Source organism: Taudactylus pleione, unplaced genomic scaffold, assembly GCF_031769625.1.
Source record: "Taudactylus pleione unplaced genomic scaffold, aTauple2 ptg000378l, whole genome shotgun sequence".
Taxonomy (NCBI): domain Eukaryota; kingdom Metazoa; phylum Chordata; class Amphibia; order Anura; family Myobatrachidae; genus Taudactylus; species Taudactylus pleione.
In genome coordinates this window covers 6,552,501-6,575,502 of record NW_028284779.1, presented here as the reverse complement: position 1 = coordinate 6,575,502, position 23,002 = coordinate 6,552,501, and the positions used below count along the sequence as shown (strand labels likewise).

Sequence of the window (23,002 nt, the reverse complement as noted above, 5' to 3'; positions counted from 1 at the left end):
TGAGGAGCGGACTTACCCGGCTGCAGTGTGAATAGGCGCTGCATATAGAGATGTGTAATAATGCAGGGAGCGGACTTACACGGCTGCAGTGTGAGTAGGCGATGCATACAGAGATGTGTAATAAAATGCAGGGAGCGGAGTTACCCGGCTGCAGTGTGAGTAGGCGATGCATACAGAGAAGTGTAATAATGTCAGGGAGCGGACTTACCCGGCTGCAGTGTGAGGAGCGGACTTACCCGGCTGCAGTGTGAATAGGCGATGCATACAGAGATGTGTAATAAAGCAGGGGAGCGGAGTTACCCGGCTGCAGTGTGAGGAGCGGACTTACCCGGCTGCAGCGTGAGTAGGCGATGCATACAGAGATGTGTAATAATGTCAGGGAGCGGAGTTACCCGGCTGCAGTGTGAGTAGGCGATGCATACAGAGATGTGTAATAAAATGCAGGGAGCGGAGTTACCCGGCTGCAGTGTGAGTAGGCGATGCATACAGAGAAGTGTAATAATGTCAGGGAGCGGACTTACCCGGCTGCAGTGTGAGGAGCGGACTTACCCGGCTGCAGTGTGAATAGGCGATGCATACAGAGATGTGTAATAAAGCAGGGGAGCGGAGTTACCCGGCTGCAGTGTGAGGAGCGGACTTACCCGGCTGCAGCGTGAGTAGGCGATGCATACAGAGATCTGTAATAATGTCAGGGAGCGGAGTTACCCGGCTGCAGTGTGAGTAGGCGATGCATACAGAGATGTGTAATAATGTCAGGGAGCAGAGTTACCGGGCTGCAGTGTGAGTAGGCGATGCATACGGAAATGTGTAATAATGTCAGGGAGCGGAGTTACCCGGCTGCAGTGTGAGTAGGCGATGCATACAGAGACGTGTAATAATGCAGGGAGCGGACTTACCCGGCTGCAGTGTGAGTAGGCGATGCATACAGAGATGTGTAATAATGCAGGGGGCGGAGTTACCCGGCTGCAGTGTGAGTAGGCGATGCATACAGAGATGTGTAATAATGTCAGGGAGCAGAGTTACCGGGCTGCAGTGTGAGTAGGCGATGCATACGGAACTGTGTAATAATGTCAGGGAGCGGAGTTACCCGGCTGCAGTGTGAGTAGGCGATGCATACAGAGACGTGTAATAATGCAGGGAGCGGACTTACCCGGCTGCAGTGTGAGTAGGCGATGCATACAGAGATGTGTAATAATGCAGGGGGCGGAGTTACCCGGCTGCAGTGTGAGGAGCGGACTTACCCGGCTGCAGTGTGAATAGGCGCTGCATACAGAGATGTGTAATAATGCAGGGAGCGGACTTACACGGCTGCAGTGTGAGTAGGCGATGCATACAGAGATGTGTAATAATGCAGGGAGCGGAGTTACCCGGCTGCAGTGTGAGTAGGCGATGCATACAGAGATGTGTAATAATATTGCAGGGAGCGGAGTTACCCGGCTGCAGTGTGAGTAGGCGATGCATACAGAGATGTGTAATAATGTCAGGGAGCGGACTTACCTGGCTGCAGTGTGAGGAGTGGACTTACCCGGCTGCAGTGTGAATAGTCGATGCATACAGAGATGTTTAATAATGCAGGGAGCGGAGTTACCCGGCTGCAGTGTGAGGAGCGGACTTACCCGGCTGCAGTGTGAATAGGCGATGCATACAGAGATGTGTAATAATGCAGGGAGCGGAGTTACCCGGCTGCAGTGTGAGTAGGCGATGCATACAAAGATGTGTAATAATGCAGGGAGCGGAGTTACCCGGCTGCAGTGTGAGTAGGCGATGCATACAGAGATGTGTACTAATGTCAGGGAGCGGAGTTACCCGGCTGCAGTGTGAGTAGTCGATGCATACAGAGATGTGTAATAATGTCAGGGAGCGGAGTTACCCGGCTGCAGTGTGAGTAGGCGATGCATACAGAGATGTGTAATAATGTCAGGGAGCGGAGTTACCCGGCTGCAGTGTGAGTAGGCGATGCATACAGAGATGTGTAATAATATCAGGGAGCGGAGTTACCCGGCTGCAGTGTGAGTAGGCGATGCATACAGAGACGTGTAATAATAATGGCAGGGAGCGGACTTACCCGGCTGCAGTGCGAGTAGGCGATGCATACAGAGATGTGTAATAATACAAGGAGCAGAGTTACCCGGCTGCAGTGTGAGTAGGCGATGCATACAGAGATGTGTAATAATGCAGGGAGCGGAGTTACCCGGCTGCAGTGTGAGTAGGCGATGCATACAGAGTGGTGTAATTATGCAGGGAGCGGAGTTACCCGGCTGCAGTGTGAGTAGGCGATGCATACAGAGATGTGTAATAATGCAGGGAGCGGAGTTACTCGGCTGCAGTGTGAGTAGGCGATGCATACAGAGATGTGTAATAATGCAGGGAGCGGAGTTACCCGGCTGCAGTGTGAGGAGCGGACTTACCCGGCTGCAGTGTGAGTAGGCGATGCATACAGAGATGTGTAATAATGCAGGGAGCGGACTTACCCGGCTGCAGTGTGAGTAGGCGATGCATACAGAGATGTGTAATAATGCAGGGAGCGGAGTTACCCGGCTGCAGTGTGAGTAGGCGATGCATACAGAGATGTATAATAATGCAGGGAGCGGAGTTACCCAGCTGCAGTGTGAGTAAGCGATGCATACAGAGATGTGTAATAATAATGCCGGGAGCGGACTTACACGGCTGCAGTGTGAGTAGGCGATGCATACAGAGGTGTAATAATGCAGGGAGCGGAGTTACCCGGCTGCAGTGTGAGTAGGCGGTGCATACAGAGGTGTAATAATGCAGGGAGCGGAGTTACCCGGCTGCAGTGTGAGTAGGCGATGCATACAGAGATGTGTACTAATGTCAGGGAGCGGAGTTACCCGGCTGCAGTTTGAGTAGGCGATGCATACAGAGACGTGTAATAATAATGGCAGGGAGCGGACTTACCCGGCTGCAGTGCGAGTAGGCGATGCATACAGAGATGTGTAATAATACAAGGAGCAGAGTTACCCGGCTGCAGTGTGAGTAGGCGATGCATACAGAGATGTGTAATAATGCAGGGAGCGGAGTTACCCGGCTGCAGTGTGAGTAGGCGATGCATACAGAGTAGGGGTGAGCGGGTTCGGATTTCTGAAATTCGAACCCCCCCGAGCCCCCCCGATCCGAGTCCGATCCGAGTCAGGCTCGACTTTTCCCGCCTGACTCGGATCTGAAATCGAGGCAAGACGTCATCATCCCGCCTTCCGAGTCTCGCGGGTTTTGGATCCTATATAAGGTACCCGCGTCGGCGCCATTTTCTCACTCAGCTGTGGACAGTGAAGAGGGAGGGTGGGAGTTAGGGCTGTGTAGTGTAGTGTAGTGTAGTGCTGCTGTTGTCCACTACTTCAAAGTCCATAGGGGCTGGCTGTGTTGTGCTGTGCTGCTGTTGTTAATAGGGGCTGTGTCCACTACTTCAAAGTCCATAGGGGCTGGCTGGACTGTGTTGTGCAGTCAGTTCTCCATAGGGGCTGTGTCCACTCCAAAGTCCTGTGCAGTGTCCCAGTCCTAAAGGAGTGCTGTAGTGTTGTCCAGGGGGTGCTCTGTCCATCAGGGGTGCTCCCCCCAAGTGCTAAAAAAATAATATATTTTCTGTGTTTGTGAATTGTGTGCGCAGTAGCCGCACGTGCATCAACAAAGTAGTGCCAAGCGTGCGCCTGTGTCATAAGTAAAGGGCCGGCTGGCTTGACCGTTAAGGGTGCTGTAACCCCCGAAAGTACACTCCAGTCCAAACCAAAAAAAAAAATATTTTCTGTGTTTGTGAATTGTGTGCGCAGTAGCCGCACGTGCATCAACAAAGTAGTGCCAAGCGTGCGCCTGTGTCATAAGTAAAGGGCCGGCTGGCTTGACCGTTAAGGGTGCTGTAACCCCCGAAAGTACACTCCAGTCCAAACCTAAAAAAAATTATTTTCTGTGTTTGTGAATTGTGTGCGCAGTAGCCGCACGTGCATCAACAAAGTAGTGCCAAGCGTGCACCTGTGTCATAAGTAAAGGGCCGGCTGGCTTGATCGTTAAGGGTGCTGTAACCCCCGAAAGTACACTCCAGTCCAAACCAAAAAAAAAATTATTTTCTGTGTTTGTGAATTGTGTGCGCAGTAGCCGCACGTGCATCAACAAAGTAGTGCCAAGCGTGCGCCTGTGTCATAAGTAAAGGGCCGGCTGGCTTGACCGTTAAAGGGTGCTGTAACCCCCAAAGTACACTCCAGTCCAAACCAAAAAAAAAATTATTTTCTGTGTTTGTGAATTGTGTGCGCAGTAGCCGCACGTGCATCAACAAAGTAGTGCCAAGCGTGCGCCTGTGTCATAAGTAAAGGGCCGGCTGGCTTGACCGTTAAAGGGTGCTGTAACCCCCGAAAGTACACTCCAGTCCAAACCAAAAAAAAATAATTTTCTGTGTTTGTGAATTGTGTGCGCAGTAGCCACACGTGCATCAAGAAAGTAGTGCCAAGCGTGCGCCTTGGTCATAAGTAAAGGGCCGGCTGGCTTGACCGTTAAAGGGTGCTGTAACCCCCGAAAGTACACTCAAGTCCAAACCAAAAAAAAAATTATTTTCTGTGTTTGTGAATTGTGTGCGCAGTAGCCGCACGTGCATCAACAAAGTAGTGCCAAGCGTGCGCCTGTGTCATAAGTAAAGGGCCGGCTGGCTTGACCGTTAAGGGTGCTGTAACCCCCGAAAGTACACTCCAGTCCAAACCAAAAAAAAAATTATTTTCTGTGTTTGTGAATTGTGTGCGCAGTAGCCGCACGTGCATCAACAAAGTAGTGCCAAGCGTGCGCCTGTGTCATAAGTAAAGGGCCGGCTGGCTTGACCGTTAAAGGGTGCTGTAACCCCCAAAGTACACTCCAGTCCAAACCAAAAAAAAAATTATTTTCTGTGTTTGTGAATTGTGTGCGCAGTAGCCGCACGTGCATCAACAAAGTAGTGCCAAGCGTGCGCCTGTGTCATAAGTAAAGGGCCGGCTGGCTTGACCGTTAAAGGGTGCTGTAACCCCCAAAGTACACTCCAGTCCAAACCAAAAAAAAAATTATTTTCTGTGTTTGTGAATTGTGTGCGCAGTAGCCGCACGTGCATCAACAAAGTAGTGCCAAGCGTGCGCCTGTGTCATAAGTAAAGGGCCGGCTGGCTTGACCGTTAAAGGGTGCTGTAACCCCCAAAGTACACTCCAGTCCAAACCAAAAAAAAAATTATTTTCTGTGTTTGTGAATTGTGTGCGCAGTAGCCGCACGTGCATCAACAAAGTAGTGCCAAGCGTGCGCCTGTGTCATAAGTAAAGGGCCGGCTGGCTTGACCGTTAAAGGGTGCTGTAACCCCCAAAGTACACTCCAGTCCAAACCAAAAAAAAAATTATTTTCTGTGTTTGTGAATTGTGTGCGCAGTAGCCGCACGTGCATCAACAAAGTAGTGCCAAGCGTGCGCCTGTGTCATAAGTAAAGGGCCGGCTGGCTTGACCGTTAAAGGGTGCTGTAACCCCCAAAGTACACTCCAGTCCAAACCAAAAAAAAAATTATTTTCTGTGTTTGTGAATTGTGTGCGCAGTAGCCGCACGTGCATCAACAAAGTAGTGCCAAGCGTGCGCCTGTGTCATAAGTAAAGGGCCGGCTGGCTTGACCGTTAAAGGGTGCTGTAACCCCCAAAGTACACTCCAGTCCAAACCAAAAAAAAAATTATTTTCTGTGTTTGTGAATTGTGTGCGCAGTAGCCGCACGTGCATCAACAAAGTAGTGCCAAGCGTGCGCCTGTGTCATAAGTAAAGGGCCGGCTGGCTTGACCGTTACGGGTGCTGTAACCCCCGAAAGTACACTCCAGTCCAAACCAAAAAAAAATTATTTTCTGTGTTTGTGAATTGTGTGCGCAGTAGCCGCACGTGCATTAACAAAGTAGTGCCAAGAGTGCGCCTGTGTCATAAGTAAATGGCCGGCTGGCTTGACCGTTAAAGGGTGCTGTAACCCACAAAGTACACTCCAGTCCAAACCAAAAAAAAAATTATTTTCTGTGTTTAGCCGCACGTATATATCAAATCGATATAACATAAATGGAGGACCAAACTTTCTCCGATAAAAATAAAATAGAGAAAGATCAAGAACCACTTCCTCCTAGTGATGAAGCTGCTGCCACTAGTCATGACATAGACGATAACATGCCATCAACGTCGTCTGCCAAGGCCGATGCCCAATGTCATAGTAGAGGGCACATACAATCCCAAATGGCAAAGTTCAGGAAAATGACCTTGAAAAAGACATTTAAATCAGCTGAAGAGAAACGTAAACTTGCCAATATGCCATTTACGACACGGAGTGGCAAGGAACGGCTAAGGTCGATCCCTAGTATGTTCATGACTAGTGGTTCAGCTTCACATGACGATGGAAGCCCTCCTCCCACTAAAAAAATCAAAAGAGTTAAGCTGGCAAAAGCACAGCGAAGAACTGTGCTTTCTAAGAAGATATCACAAATCCCCAAGGAGAGTCCAAGTGTGGTGGTGGTTGCGATGCCTGACCTTCCCAGCACTGGACGGGAAGAGGTGGCTCTTTCCACCATTTGCACGCCCCCTGCAAGTGCTGAAAGGAGCACCCACAGTCCACTTGCTGATATGCAAATTGAAGATGTCACTGTTGAAGTACAACAGGATGAGGATACTGGTGTAGCTGGCGCTGAGGAGGAAGTTGGCGAGGAGGATTCTGATGGTGATGTGGTTTGTTTAAATCAGGCTCCGGGGGAGACAGTTGTTGTCCGTGGGATGAAAAAGCCCATCACGGTCATGCCTGGGCAGAAGACCAAACATTCCACCTCTTTGGTCTGGCAATATTTCTATCCAAATCCGGACAACAACTGTCTTGCCATATGTACCATATGTAAAGGTGAAATAAGTAGGGGTAGGGACGTCAACCACCTAGGAACATCCTCCCTTATACGGCACCTGCAGCGCGTAAGCAGTCCAGGGACACCTAAATCCCGTTGTCTTGTTGTATCCAAGCGCCTGCAAACCACACCGTCAACTCTCTCCTCGTCAATTTCCTCCTTAGTCAGGATCGGAAGTAGTCCTGCAGGCCATGTCACTGGCATGACTGACTCTCCTATCCGGGATTCCTCTTGAGGATCCTGCATTGCTACGCCTACTGCTGCCGCTGCTGCTGTTGCTGCTGCTGGGAGTCGTTCATCATCCCAGAGAGGAAGTAGGAACACCACTACTTTTACTAAACAATTGACCCTCCAACAGTCCTTAGCGAGGAGGATGAAGTACGACAGCAGTCATCCTGAAGCAAAACGTATAACTGAGGCCTTGACTGCTATGTTGGTGTTAGACGTGCGTCCGGTATCCGCCATTAGTGCAGTGGGATTTAGACAATTGATGGAGGTAGTGTGTCCCCGGTTCCAAATCCCGTCTAGATTCCACTTCACTAGGCAGGTGATACCGAGACTGTACAGAAACGTCAGAAAAAGTGTCCTCAGTGTCCTGAAAAATGCCGTTGTACACAATGTCCACTTAACCACGGACATGTGGACAAGTGGAACAGGGCAGACTAAGGACTATATGACTGTGACAGCCCACTGGGTAGATGTATCACCTTACGCAGCAACAGCAGCAGCGTCACCAGTAGCAGCATCTCAGAAACGCCAGCTCGTTACAAGGCAGGCTACGCTGTGTATCACCGGTTTCAGTAAGAGGCACACCGCCGACAACCTCTTAGAGAAACTGAGGGAAATCATCGCCCAGTGGCTTACCCCACTTAGACTCTCCTGGGGATTTGTGATATCTGACAACGCCACCAATATTGTGCGGGCATTACATCTGGGCAAATTCCAGCATGTCCCATGTTTTGCTCACACAATAAACTTGGTGGTGCAGAATTTTCTGAAAAGCGACAGGGGCGTGCAGGAGACGCTTTGGGTGGCCCGAAAAATTTCTGGCCACTTTCGCCATTCAGCGACTGCGTGCCGAAGACTGGAGCGCCAGCAAACACTCTTGAACCTGCCCCGCCATCACCTGAAGCAAGAGGTTGTGACGCGGTGGAACTCAACCCTCTATATGCTTCAGAGGATGGAGGAGCAGCAAAAGGCCATACAAGCCTATACATCCACCTATGACATAGGCAAAGGAGGGGGTATGCACCTGACTCAAGCGCAGTGGAGAATGATTTCCGTGTTGTGCAAGGTTCTCCAGCCCTTCGAACTTGCCACACGTGAAGTCAGTTCAGACACAGCCAGCTTGAGTCAGGTCATTCCCCTCATCAGGCTTTTGCAGAAGCAGCTGGAGAAAGTGAAGGAGGAGCTAAGATGGAGCGATTCCGCTCGGCATGTGGGACTTGTGGATGAAGCCCTTCATTCGCTTTGCCAGGATTCCAGGGTGGTCAATCTGTTGAAATCAGACCACTACATTTTGGCCACCGTGCTTGATCCTAGGTTTAAAGCCTATGTGGTGTCTCTCTTTCCGGCCGACACAAGCCTGCAGAGGTGCAAAGACCTGCTGGTGAACACACTGTCAGCTGAAGCGGAACGTGACACGTCAACGGCTCCTTCTTCATTTTCTCCCGCAACTGGGGCTGCCAGGAAAAAACGTAGGTATCCTAAGCAACCCGCTGGCGGTGATGCAGGGCAGGCAGGACCAAGTTTGGACATCTGGTCTGGACTGAAGGACCTGGCAACAATTTCTGACATGTCTACTGTCACTGCATATGATACTGTCACCATTGACAGAATGGTGGAGGATTACATCGGTGACAGCATCCAAGTAGGCATGTCAGACAGTCCATACCTGTACTGGCAGGAAAAAGAGGCAATTTGGAGGCCCCTGTACAAGCTGGCTCTATTTTACCTGAGTTGCCCCCCCTCCAGTGTGTACTCCGAAAGAGTGTTTAGTGCAGCCGGGAACCTTGTCAGCGAAAGGCGTAGGAGGTTGCTTCCACAGAATGTGGAGAAGATGATGTTCATCAAAATGAATTATCAGCTCTTCCAGGGAGACCAGCCTCCAGAAGGTACAGAGGGACCTGTGGTGGTGGATTCAAGTGGGGACGAGTTAATACTTTGTGAGGATGAGGATGTACACACTGAAGAGGGTGAGGAATCGGTGGATCAGGAGGATGAGGATGACATCTTGCCTCCGTAGAGCCAGTTTGTGCAGGGACACATTAATTGCCAGCTTGTTTTGTGGGGGCCCAAACGAACCAATCATTTCAGCCACAGTTGTGTGGCAGACCCTGGCGCTGAAATGATTGATTTGTTAAAGTGTGCATGTCCTGTTTATACAACATAAGGGTGGGTGGGAGGGCCCAAGGACAATTCCATCTTGCACTTCTTTTTTTTCTTTGCATTATGTACAGTTTGGGGCCTAGTTTTTCTAACTGCCATCCTGTCTGCCACTGCAGTGTCACTCCTAGATGGGTCACGTGTTTGTGCCGCCCACTCGTGTCGCTTAGCATAGTCATCCAGCTACCTCGGTGCAACCTTTTGGACATGAAAACACTATTGTGAGGTGTGAGGTGTTCAGAATAGACTGGAAATGAGTGGAAATTAAGGTTATTGAGGTTAATAATAGCATAGGAGCAGAGAAACCAACAAATTCTGTGATTTTAGCTGTTTTTATGCTTTTTAAAAAAAAAATACAGATCCAAAACACAAAACCCAGAACCCAAAACACGGAAGGGTGGTTTTGGCAAAACCAATCCAGATCCAAAACACGAAGAAAGATCCAGATCCAAAACCAAAACACAAAACACGAAAAGTGGCCGGTGCACACCCCTAATACAGAGTGGTGTAATTATGCAGGGAGCGGAGTTACCCGGCTGCAGTGTGAGTAGGCGATGCATACAGAGATGTGTAATAATGCAGGGAGCGGAGTTACTCGGCTGCAGTGTGAGTAGGCGATGCATACAGAGATGTGTAATAATTAGGGATGAGCGGGTTCGGTTCCCTGAGAACCGAACCCACCCGAACTTCGGGGATCCGGGGCGATCCGAGCCCAAGCTCGGATCTCCCTGTCTGCCCCGGATCCCTCTCCCGAGGCAAAACCTCGAGATCTGCTGTCGGATCTCGAGGTTTTGCCTCGAGCGGCCATTTAAAAAAAAATGCCTTTGCCTTTAATGGGCAAAGTGCTGATTGGCTGACAGAGCCGTCTGTCACGGCTCTCAGCCAATCAGCATTATGGTGCTCATTTGCATGTAGCACGGACTCGTGAGATCCGTGCTACATGCATCTGTGTGATTGACAGTGACACAGAGCACAGATGGGTCAGTGAGACCCGTCTGTGCTGCTGTGTATTTCAATGACACAGATGCACGCACGGACCAGGAGATCCGTGCTACTTGCATCTGTGTCATTGACACAGAGCACTAACGGGTCCGTGAGACCCGTCTGTGCTGCTGTGGTAAATAAAAAAAAAAAAACCTGTGTAAAAAGAGAAAAAAATGGCGTCCTCCCCCCCCAAAAAAGAGCAACCAGCCCCGGGCATTAGTGACCCAGTGCTGGGTGTGCTTAAATACAGGGGACAAACGACATAGGGGTCCCCTGTACTTAAACACAACCAGCACCGGGCTAGTCAGAACCAGAGCTGGTTGCCAAAATACGGGGGACAAACGACGTAGGGGTCCCCCGTATTCTGCGCAACCAGCTCTGGGCTCTGATCCGGTCCTGGTTCTGGAAATACAGGGGAAAAAAATGAGTAGGGTTCCCCTGTATGTTCCAGAACCAGCACTGGACTTTTTCTAGCGGGGGGCTGATGCCACAGCCAGGGGAGCCCTTTCACCGGGCCCCCCAGCCGCAGCATCAGCCCTGACCGCTAGTCAGCCCAGGCCGGGGATCCCTGGAGAGCTGGGGACCCCCCCAATAAAGGGGTCACCCTCTCCAGGGCACCCCAGGCCCAGGCTGATAGCCCGGGGCTATCCCCGCCACCCCTGGTGGCGGTGGGTGGCGGGTTGATTGTGTGGTGTGGTGTAAATAAAGAATATCAAACATTGTCTTTACAAGTAGAACTGCAAGTCCCAGCTAGCCTGCCCCGCATGCTGGTACTTGGAGAACCACAAGTACCAGCATGCAGGGCATTAAGGGCCCACTAGTACCTGTAGTTCACCTGTAAAAAAAATGTTTAAAAAAACACAGGACACACACACCGTGACAGTATAAGTTTATTAAACATACATACACACACACACATGTACACATACTCACCTATGTAACCCTGTAGCATCGGTCCACTTGTCCGGTAAAGTATCCATAGGGGACCTGTGAAAAAAAACATACTCACCATCTCCTATGCGAGGTTCTGTCCTCTTCGTTCCAAAGTAGGCATCCCCGGACTTGGCAAAAAAAAAAAACGAAAACGCGATCCACGAACTTAGTACCGTTCTATAGAACGGTACTTCCCGAATGAGAGCTTAGCGGCGGGGTATCACCATGGAAACCCCGCTGCTAAGCGTTCATTGGCTGAGAGAGGCCATCTCCCGTCTCTCTCAGCCAATGAACGGCTCCCTCCATTGTAGTCAATGCTGGGAGCCGCAAGGTTATTAAAGTTTACCCTGCGGTTCCTGTCTGCCACTGCAGTGCCACTCCTAGATGGGCCACGTGTTTGTGCCGCCCCCTTGTGTCGCTTAGCATAGTCATCCAGCTTCCTCGGTACAACCTTTTGGCCTAAAAACAATATTGTGAGGTGTGAGGTGTTCAGAATAGAGTGGAAATGAGTGGAAATTAATGTTATTGGGGTTATTAATAGCGTAGGAACAAAAAAAGGCCCATTTATGTGATTTTAGCGGGTTTTTTTTATTTTTTAAGAAAAAATCCAGATCCAAAACACAAAACCCAGAACCCAAAACACGGAAGGGTGGTTTTGGCAAAACCAATCCAGATCCAAAACACGAAGAAAGATCCAGATCCAAAACCAAAACACAAAACACGAAAAGTGTCCGGTGCACACCCCTAGTAATAATGCAGGGAGCGGAGTTACCCGGCTGCAGTGTGAGGAGCGGACTTACCCGGCTGCAGTGTGAGTAGGCGATGCATACAGAGATGTGTAATAATGCAGGGAGCGGACTTACCCGGCTGCAGTGTGAGTAGGCGATGCATACAGAGATGTGTAATAATGCAGGGAGCGGAGTTACCCGGCTGCAGTTTGAGTAGGCGATGCATACAGAGATGTATAATAATGCAGGGAGCGGAGTTACCCAGCTGCAGTGTGAGTAAGCGATGCATACAGAGATGTGTAATAATAATGCCGGGAGCGGACTTACACGGCTGCAGTGTGAGTAGGCGATGCATACAGAGGTGTAATAATGCAGGGAGCGGAGTTACCCGGCTGCAGTGTGAGTAGGCGGTGCATACAGAGGTGTAATAATGCAGGGAGCGGAGTTACCCGGCTGCCGTGTGAGTAGGCGATGCATACAGAGATGTGTAATAATGCAGGGAGCGGAGTTACTCGGCTGCAGTGTGAGTAGGCGATGCATACAGAGATGTGTAATAATAATGCAGGGAGCGGAGTTACCCGGCTGCAGTGTGAGTAGGCGATGCATACAGAGATGTGTAATAATACAGGGAGCAGACTTACCTGCACTTGGTGTCTGTTCTACACATCAGGTTTGCCTGTAGCTTAGAGATTATTATGCAGATCACCCGTATGAAAATCACAAAATTCACCTGAGTAATAAACACAAAGTGTAATAACGTTACTCGTCATCTACAGCAGCCGTGACCTCTGCGACACATTACTGCCCTGTAAGAAATTGCCTCTGATTGTTCACACGTCTCTTTCATTTCCTATTAAAACCCACAATCCCCTGCTTCATGCCCTCTGGTACCAAATTACTGCCTCTGCTTTTCTCAGCTCTGACGGCCGGTTAATTTTCAAAGTATTATTTATAGGATGTAATATAAATGGACAAATAATCAGCATTAACTCCTTCCTCACTGCCTGAGCATTGATACGTTATATGCATCTGCTCCCTTTGCTGGTTATGGCCTGAATATATTATTAATGCGAATGCAGCCACTTCTGTTTTTTAATCTTACTGAGCCGATGCATCTACTGTAATAAAGTTCTGCCTGATGCTGACTTGAAGTACCTTAGAGCTCTACAAAAGCCATCATGTCACATTGCTTCCATTTGATTCTAACATACATTTTGTATTTTTTAAATACTCTTCCGCAATAAGTATCGACTTATAAAGGCCAGACTGTATGACATATTTAATCTCCTGGAACTTCTGGGAAACTGCCGAACTCTAGGTGACTCTACCGGGCTCCGGCAAGAGTAGGTAAGCATCCCGCAAACTGCTCAATGCCATCTGCTGCTGCCCACTTTCCGAGTGAAGAGGGCAATCCAGGCGGCTCGGTGACGTGATTTATGCTGAATGGTGTCATTGTGGCAATGCCTCCCGCTGTACAGTGATGGGAATCGCGGCTTTGTATAAGGGGCGGGGTCATAATGCTGTATCGCTGTGCCCTCCCCATACATCTACTAATGAGTGGGAGCAGCCCAAATATCGGCAAGTGTCAATTATGAACATAGGGAGATAATTGTAATCAAATGTAAGAGAAAAATTAACATTAATGTTAAAAAATCCTTTTGATTGCCCACATAAAACAGTGGTGTGAGTAGAGATTGCAGAACTTAGATTCCTATAGACAACCAGAAAGCAGACAAGTGGGTCAATCCGGCTGAGTAAATGTCTGGCCTAGCACATTTGCCTCCATGTACTCTGCTAAGCCGACATGGGGGCTCGCTGCACACCCTGTGAGGTGTGGCCACACCCCTGTGATCTGCAGAACACCATGTGAGGTGTGGCCACACCCCTGTGATCTGCAGAACACCATGTGAGGTGTGGCCACACCTCTGTGACCTGCAGAACACCATGTGAGGTGTGGCCACACCCCTGTGATCTGCAGAACACCATGTGAGGTGTGGCCACACCCCTGTGATCTGCAGAACACCATGTGAGGTGTGGCCACACCTCTGTGACCTGCAGAACACCATGTGAGGTGTGGCCACACCCCTGTGATCTGCAGAACACCATGTGAGGTGTGGCCACACCCCTGTGATCTGCAGAACACCATGTGAGGTGTGGCCACCCCTGTGACCTGCAGAACACCATGTGAGGTGTGGCCACACCCCTGTGACCTGCAGAACACCATGTGAGGTGTGGCCACACCCCTGTGACCTGCAGAACACCATGTGAGGTGTGGCCACACCCCTGTGACCTGCAGAACACCATGTGAGGTGTGGCCACACCCCTGTGACTTGCAGAACACCATGTGAGGTGTGGCCACACCCCCATGAGGCATGAAGCATGGGCAGCAGGGATGCCGGAGTTTAGCCGCGGTCCGTCCCCTGGGTGCAGTGACTAATACGTGAATATTTGAAAACAGTTAAAATATAAATCTTTAATGAGGTAATATTAATAATCAATATGGTGAAACAAGTAATAGCTTTATTGTGTGTTACATTAACACCCTACGAAATAGAAACAAATGTGAAAGAAATAGTAGGAATAAATAAATTCTAAAAACTTAAATGTATGCAGGAGGCCGGAATCCTAAATTAATAATTAAGAATTTGAATAATCTTAGCTTAATATTAAAGTCTTATGGTATCTTATGGCTGAGCCGGTATGTGGTCAGAATGCCAACTGCTGGGATTCCAGCGCTCAGAATGTCGACGTCCGAATCCCGACACTTATTAGAATACCAGTACTGTGGTTAGGGGGAGGGTTAGGGGTTAGAGTTAGGCACTAGGGGGTAGGATGGGGTTAAGCTGTGGGGGAGGGGGAGGTTAGGTTTAGGGTGCAGGAAGGGTTAGGTTTAGGCACCGTGGAGGGAGGGGTAGGGTTAGGGGTTAAGTTAGCAGTACTTACCTTTAGGCGTCGACATTGTAACCTGGTCGGGATGCCGGTGATGAGATTCTGATCGCCGAGATCCCAAGTGCGGGCACCCTGTACCCAACCCGGCTGGGCCATAGGGGTATATGTCATAGATTGCAAGCCTTTTAAATTATTGCCGCTTTAAATCTACAGCCGAGATCGCCAAACTCACTACTTCACAGAACTCGCAATCTATTACATATACCCGAAAACAATTCTTAATTGACTAAATAATATATATAGTAATTAATGAAACATCAGGTTCTACAACAACACTGAGTTTCATAATTGTCTATGATTCTCTCTAATCATTTACCTAGGCAGCACCCACGTTAAATATTGTACGTAATCAAGGAATTGACTATTAGAGATAAATGATATAATACCACTTGTGCAAATGTTCCTTCTCTTTAGTGTACAATAAATCACGATGATGGAAGTTTGATAGGTACTAGAATTAAAACCATCTCCATAATGTGAAAATCCCACACAGTAATTAATGCATCTCTAGTGATGCTCGCTTATGGTATTTGTAACTCACCCCGATTGCAATCAAGATAGGAAGGCGGATGATGAGCCAGTAATTCATATTATAATTCCTTGTCCAGCAGCTAGAGAGAAGACATAGTGATTTGTTATTCACAGTGAAACCTAAATTCAGACAAACGTCCTTGTCCACAGGATGAATATGTTAAGATTCTGGCAGGTGTCATGGTGACAGTAAAATGAATGGAGACTATCCATCTGTGAGGAGCTGTAATGATTTGTGTCACGTCTGTCATGTAATCTGATGGATTATTTCTGATCCTCTTCCACGCCAATCACTTCCGCTTGCCGCACTGTTCTCACTAGTTACAGTACCTGGTGTGATTTATTACTAACGCGTTTTACAGACCTGTGGAAATGACCGAAATGCGTACACCAGTTTATGTTCTGTGTACAATTATACATTAACCTCTTCTGTACAGACGAAGCCATTAAAATCCTATTATCAAGTGATACATGTTTACATGAGAAATAAACTGTAGCCCAAGCATGAATACCCTACAGCATGCCAGCTGCTACGGAATAAAATCTCCCTGTTTATGTCATTCCCCGGGGGTCATGGCAGCTGTTTTTTCAGATCAGTTGCTGGGTGTTTTGCTTTTAACATTCTAAGAATAATATTGCTCACAGGTTATTCTAGATCTACGCATTTCATGTACTGTGTGTCTGCATGTAACCAGCTTTAAAGAATAAATACAAAATCTGCTCTGATTATAGTCACATTCTGCAATAAAAGGTAAGAGTTTACTTCTTTCAGAAAAACGCTTTGGGGGAGATGTATTAAAGTGCACTAGTTTCCCATAGCAACCAATCAACTTCTGTCATTTTACAGACTGTGCTAGATAAATGATAGGTCGAAGCTGATTGGTTGCTAGTTCCTGAGAGAAGCATCTTTATAAAGGCGGGTATCTACTTATAGATATACAAATGAGAGCACGATTACGACATTGCTGTCGTGCTCTCATTTGTATATCTAGTGATGTGCCTAGACTGAACGTTCACTCGTTCAGTCCCGGCACATCCCTCATCCCCGCACATGCTGAACCTGACGAGATCGTCAGGATGACCAGCATGTACGGGCGATGTCGGAAGCGATCAGCGGGCACGAGCATCGCTGGTCGCTTCCGACCAAAACATGCCCGATGCATGCACTATGCATGCGCGATTTGCAAGTGATTGCACGATAACGACGTCGTTATCGTGCAATCGCTTGGTTAAATCGCTAAGTGGATACCCCCCTTAAGTGTGATCACTGTGGCTGTCTTGCTGATAGCTGGGTCTGCTCTTTTTCTACCTAAACAATGTTTAAACCTTTACTTTCACTGTATAGTTGAAAAATAACTGAAGATGTTTTTTCCGCCACACGTGTCCTACAGCTGAAATCGTATATATTTGTGTGTTTTGTGCTTTTTGTGTAATATCATTTATTGTATAGTTTTTGAAAGTTTTCATAAAGTTGAGTTTGTGCTTCATGTTGTAAAAATCATCTTTATTCTGCTAGTTGCAAAGTTTGGCCAAATTGCAGCGAGTTGCAACTCATAAACTAATCTGCATTTAAACTGTTCTGTGCAGCTCTCTTTTAGGAACAAAGTAACGTTCTGCGTTATACAGTAGGTATTGTTTATTGGTTACATTAATTTATGTATTGCGAGTACACGTAATAGCACTGCACATCTGGGGTATGTTTGCTTATTCTTCTGAAATATCTGTTTCTTTAAAGAAATACAATAATCTTCATTTCACCTTGTAACAAAACTCCTCTCCAGGTTGTGTCACGTAAGCTAGGTACACACTACGTCATACAGATGTGTCCTCATGCGTCTAATCTGCAGTCGCGCCAAACTGCCTCTTTTGGTGCGCCTGGTCCCGTGAGACTCTGCTAGCTCTGGGCATCTTTTTTTTTTACAAAAATGCGACTAAGGGCCGTATTCAATTAGTTTTGCATCGGCAAAAAAGTTCCGCCTACCCGACTTTTCACCTACATCGCGTGTTTTGGACGCAAAAACTTATCGTGCGCATCCCGACTTATTGTCCTATTCAATTACTAAACAGGCGCAAATGGCAAGCGGCGAATGCAGAATAGGCGAAAAGTACTGTCAGAATAGGGGAAATCAGTCTGAACTCTGAACCCCCCCAAAAGAAGGACTAACATTGGGGATCAATGTAGAAGTGTTCCATTAGCCCTAATAAAACTATTTGGGGAACTGAAGTTGTGTAAAATCCTTGGCCCTCATTCAGAGCCGGACGCTCTGAGCAGAGCGCTCGCTCTGAATGAGGGACGTCCTCCATAAAAATGGAGCGTCCTCCTGGACGCTCGTATAGCTGTGGGTCACCACCCACAGCTCATACGAGCGTGCAGGATGATGGTCGCGATGGTCTTGACCATCGCGACCATCGCCAGTGCGACCAGAAGCCTGTGGTCGGGGTTTTCGACCACAAGCCCTGGAGTGACTTTGGCTCTATCAGAGCCAAAATCACTCCCACTGACATCACTAGTGATGTCAGTGGGGCCGGCTTCTGACGGTAGGCGTCCCCTTGGGAACGCCTCCGTCTGGGAGGCACGCCCACCAAAGGGGGCGTGCTGTCAATCAACATCAACAGCACGCCCCCTTTGATCAGACACAACGAGCGAAGGAAAGTCCTTCGCTCGTCGCATCTGGCGCATGCGCACGACGGAGCTCCCTCCGTCGTGCGCATGCGCAGTGCACACCATCGACCCACTTGCGAGCGGACAGCCGCTTGCGAGTGGGTCTGAATGAGGCCCCTTGTTATTAGCGTCCTTGTAAAAGTGGTGAAGAATGGCATTAAGCTGTATTTGTTGGTGGAAAAAGTAGTCCTGGTAAATTTGGGGTACTTGAAAATGGGTGCTAGCATCTTTTTATGTCTCTAAAGTGAACTTTTAAAAAACGTGAAAAACGCACCTGTTGCATACACCTGAAATCCTAAAAACACCTGACCCATCCTTGCAGACCCCTAAAAAAGCTATTTCGCTAGTTTTTACACTTGTCCCCCAACTTTGTACTTTTTTCGCCCCCAAAATGAAAGTACTTTTTTGGGGTGTTCTTAACCAGAATTTTTTGACACAGTTGTCCTTGGCGGGGATGTCCCAAGGGTTCTGAGTGGTTTCCCCATGTTTGCACCCCAAAATAAAAATGTTGTACTTCTTTTCTCCTACTATTCAGAGGCGAATCTTTTCGCCTATTACATTGCATTTACTTTCCGCGTAGGCGAAAACCGGCTGGAATTGAATTTGGAGATAAGTTCTGACCACGCGAAAATCTGCGATTGGCGATACTTTTCAGCGGAAAACGGCTTTTCACTTCTAATTGATTAGTGCCCTAAGTTGCAATGTGATGCGCATATGAAATGAATCAGCACAGTCTGCTGGGGCGTCCTAGTCCCATAACATTGCAACTGACGCATTTTTGGTAAAGACGCACAACGCTAGCAGAGCAGCGCGGGACCTGGCAGATCACTTATGGCAGGCAAGACGCGCTGCGTGGCGTGTTGAGGATAGATGTATGAGGACACATCCGTATGTTGTTCATACAGCCGACGGATGATATATATCGGCAAGTGCGTCTGTTCGCGTGGAAAGACGATATGTCTGTGAGCGACGTCATTCACAGACACCTCAGGTCGGACCTGCAGCATAGCCGATATATTTTGCAGGTGAATCAGTACATCTGCCTGTGCATACGGGCGATCCGCCTTCCACCCCATACACTGACATCACAACTACGTGGGAATATTTAAATGCCCACCCAGTTCTAAAGTCTGGCCAGTCATACAGATGTGTCCTCATACAACTAGCCTCAATACTTCATGCAGCGCAAGATGCCGGCATGAGTGAGCTACCAGGTCCCATATGACGACACTTTTATATCTGTGTGTGACTGAATCTGTAATCGGAGCTTGGTGTGGACAAAGCCATGGCCGCTGCATCGGAGCGCTTCGCATGGAGGTTCACGCTCAGTTGCATGCGAAAAAGATGCTCGCAACAGAGTCGCAGGGGACCTGTCACGCCGAGAGTCGGCTGTTTGGAGAGACTGCAGCAATGAGATTTCACATACAATTGTCATCTAACCATAACCCTGGACCTAACCCAAACCATAGCCTGACCCTAACTGTATTCTTACCCGAATCCTAAATGGCGCCTAATGGGGCTCATACATCACCAATCAATGATGAATATGCAAATATATCTGCAACGTATGAGGTTCACCGATTGCTGATTCCGACCAAAAAGTGATGGGAATTGGTGAATCATGTTGTTCAACATGTTGAATTTCACCGACCAATCGGGGCTGTAGATTGCTAGTATATGGTAAGAGCAGATTTGCAGACCGTTACTAGTAACATTAGGAGCCTTTCACGGCTGGCAGATATGTTGTATGCTGAAAATGATCGGTAATGTAATATGGGTGCAGATTGGTGGATTGGGGAAAGCAGGGAAAAAAAAGCAGAATTGCTGTATCCTTCACATTCAGGCTGTCGATATTAATAATGTTGACATTCTGACAATGTCGACATTGTCAACATTGAGCATTTCAACATGTTGACTAGCGACAATCTTAATGCCGATATGTCATTCTGGTGTTGATATTCTGAATGTTGACCTTCTGACTGCATACCCTCCAGTGGCATCGATGTGAGGATGCGGGCCGTACCGGGTGTCACCCTCGAAGATGCCGTCTCCTCCTCAGTGACAGAAGCCTGGTGCAGCAGTGTGACATTCTCCTGCAACACTCGGCTCCTGTCACAGAGGAGGAGTCGACAGTTCAGGCACTAGTCTCCGAGGGAAGCCCAGCATCCCTGGGGATGCTGACCACACCCCCTTTATGTCAGGACACGCCCCTTTTAAAGGGGGATATGGAGTGTGCACCAAGTGTCACCAGACCCGGTGACGCCTCTGATACCCTCCTAGTCTCCCCTTAAACCAACTCCATCACAGTGCACAGACTTCCCCCAGACACAGTGCATGGAACTCACAAAAGGTTTTGCAGGTTCCTCTCACAGCCACATTGAAAAGAACCCCGCCAGCTCCATTTAAGCACATGCTGTATTTTTACAGTTGGTCTGTTGAATATAGCACAAAATATTATTATTGTTTTGATGTAAACCTACTAGGCTGTGATATTAATATAATTACTAATATATATATATATATATATATATATATATATATATATATATATATAAAACGCTGCTCACCCCTGTGTTGCGTGCCATTAGCCACTAGATGGAGCCCAATGGAGCAATTAAATTGTTGCTATGTTCGGGTGCGCACAGCCGCCAGCTGACATTTCTACCCGCATCCCCCCCCCCCCGAGCTGGCGAACAGAAATGACCGAAGAGTGACACGCGGACATCACGATATCATTTTTATGGGGTGCTAACTAGTACTGGAATATATCTGATTGGGTAGTGTCATTTGCATTATCGTTGTAGTACATACCATAAAGTGCTATCAGAGGCACTATGGCCACTAAGCCACCTCCCTGTCACTGCCCAGGAAACCCCAATACATTTTCAAAACATTTCCGAGACCATACGTCTCCTGTGCACCTCAATCACAGCTCCAATTCTGTGCATGCTCTATCTGGACACGTGCGCAAGACGACTTAGATGAATGCGGTGAAGAAAAAAACGCTCCACTGAGTGCCGTCACAAGGGGGGGTGCGGGCCGCAGCCGGGTGTCATCCACCAAGGGGTGACACCAAGGTGCAGGCTCCCCCTCAGTGACAGGAGCCGGGTGCTGTACTGTAGCATTAAGTGCAGCACTCGGCTCCTGTCACAGTGAGGGAGCCGGCACTACACACCTTCGGCATCCCCCACCACCCCTGTGATAACCACGGGCAGGGGGTTCGGGCCACGCCTTCCACACGGCCACACAACAAGCCCATGAGGCCATGCACCTTTAGGCGGCGCCACACGCATGGCATCCGTCCCCGCATCGTATGTCACCACTGGGAGGGACGCCACTGGCTCCCACTGCATCCGACATTGCCACTGTGTCCGACTTAGAATCAGGCTCATTGTCACATTCCCCCTTTTATATTTAACTTAGTATTGTAATAGTAGAGCTGCTGTTTGTGTACTTAGTAATAGTATGGTAAGTAGTTGGATTTAATGGTTTATTATTTTTTTTATGTTTTTTTTTTTTTAATCATATTAAAATACAGGGCTGTTAAAATTATAGTATCCGTTCTTGGAATGAGTTCTGAGCCTCATGATGAAGAGGATGTGCTAGGCATTTACTGAAATAAATTGTTAGTTACAAATATAGGGCATGATTAAGACCCTCTCGCTAGATGCGGCCGCTCGCTCCCAGCGTATGGAAATTCAGCTAAGTGACGTCAAGGCAGCCGCTCGCTCTGCAAGGCATAAGCACGCCCACTGTGTCTTGGCGAGCGATCACTTTGTGTTTATAGACAGCCACCAGCCTGTCTTTAGCTGCCCACTTGCGTACGTCATCTACAGGAAGTATATACAACCATCGGTACATCGAGTTCCATCCGATCTGACCGCAGCGCTTGCGGTTGACTGTACCCTACCGCAAGCACTGCAAGCACTTCAGTGTATAATTCAACCAGGTGACGTGTACTATGACGCTGCCTGTTAATTATGCACGCCCCAAAAACGTCGTTGAAACACTCTGGCATGCCTGCGTTCGCACCTACAGTTCCCCGTTACTACTGCCCTGCCCCTGTTACCACCCACAAACGGCCTCTCCTGTCACTCATTCCACTGTGCTGTCTTTGCTGGGCGAGCGAGCGCTTCCCGTTCGCTCTGACTAATTTGCACACGTGCACTGCAATGCATACGCAATTGCATAACATCGGCCACGTACGAGCGAGTGGCCGCTTGCGAGAGGGTCTGAATCAGGCCCATAGTCTCCAGGGGGTAAATTTACTAAGGTGAGAGTTTTTAGAAGTGGAGATGTTGCCCATACCAACCAATCAGATTCTACTTAACATTTAACTACCACCTTCTAGAACAGGGGTTCCCAACCACGGTCCTCAAGGCACACTAACAGTCCAGGTTTTAAGGATAGCCATACTTGAGCACAGGTGACTTAATTAGTACCTCAGTTACTTTGATTTAACCATCTGTGCTCAAGCATGGATATCACTAAAACCAGGACTGTTGGTGTGCCTTGAGGACCGAGGTTGGCAATCACTGTTCTAGAAGATAATAGCTAGAATCTGATTGGTTGCTATGGGCAACATTTCCACTTCTAAAAACTCTCACTTTAGTAAGTTTACCCCCAGGAGTCAATGTAGCGATACAAGTCACTTGAAGAGTGATACAATTGTTCAACATTCATTGTGGTCAACAACAGTTTCAATTTGAAGAACAGCAATCTCTAGAACAGAACGTAACACGTTAGGAGGAATAGCCAGCTATCTTTCAGATCTAAGAAAATCATTATTTACAGTATCATAGGGTAAGAGAAAGCAGACAATGCCATAGCTGTTAGATTTATATAGTGGTTCCCAAATTGGGGTGCCGCGGTACACTTGCAGAGGTGCCACTGGTTGGTGGTCCAAATCAAATTATTTATGGTCCATGTAATAGGCAAAACCAGTGTTGGGGCTGCCAATCATAAAAT

The 23,002-nt window shown here is 48.2% G+C and overlaps 1 protein-coding gene across 2 annotated transcripts in view; it reads right to left on the bottom strand.

Annotated features, from left to right (window-relative positions):
• The window catches only part of GLP1R (glucagon like peptide 1 receptor), a 590,706-nt gene that overhangs the window by 39,708 nt on the left and 527,996 nt on the right, over nt 1-23,002 (bottom strand). For both annotated transcript variants that reach the window (XM_088445321.1, XM_088445322.1), the window contains exons 9-10: nt 15,383-15,452; nt 12,534-12,622 (exon numbers count right to left, since the gene is read on the bottom strand). In XM_088445321.1, the coding sequence (XP_088301447.1) occupies nt 12,534-12,622; nt 15,383-15,452 (159 nt within the window). The remainder of the gene's footprint in view (nt 1-12,533; nt 12,623-15,382; nt 15,453-23,002) is intronic.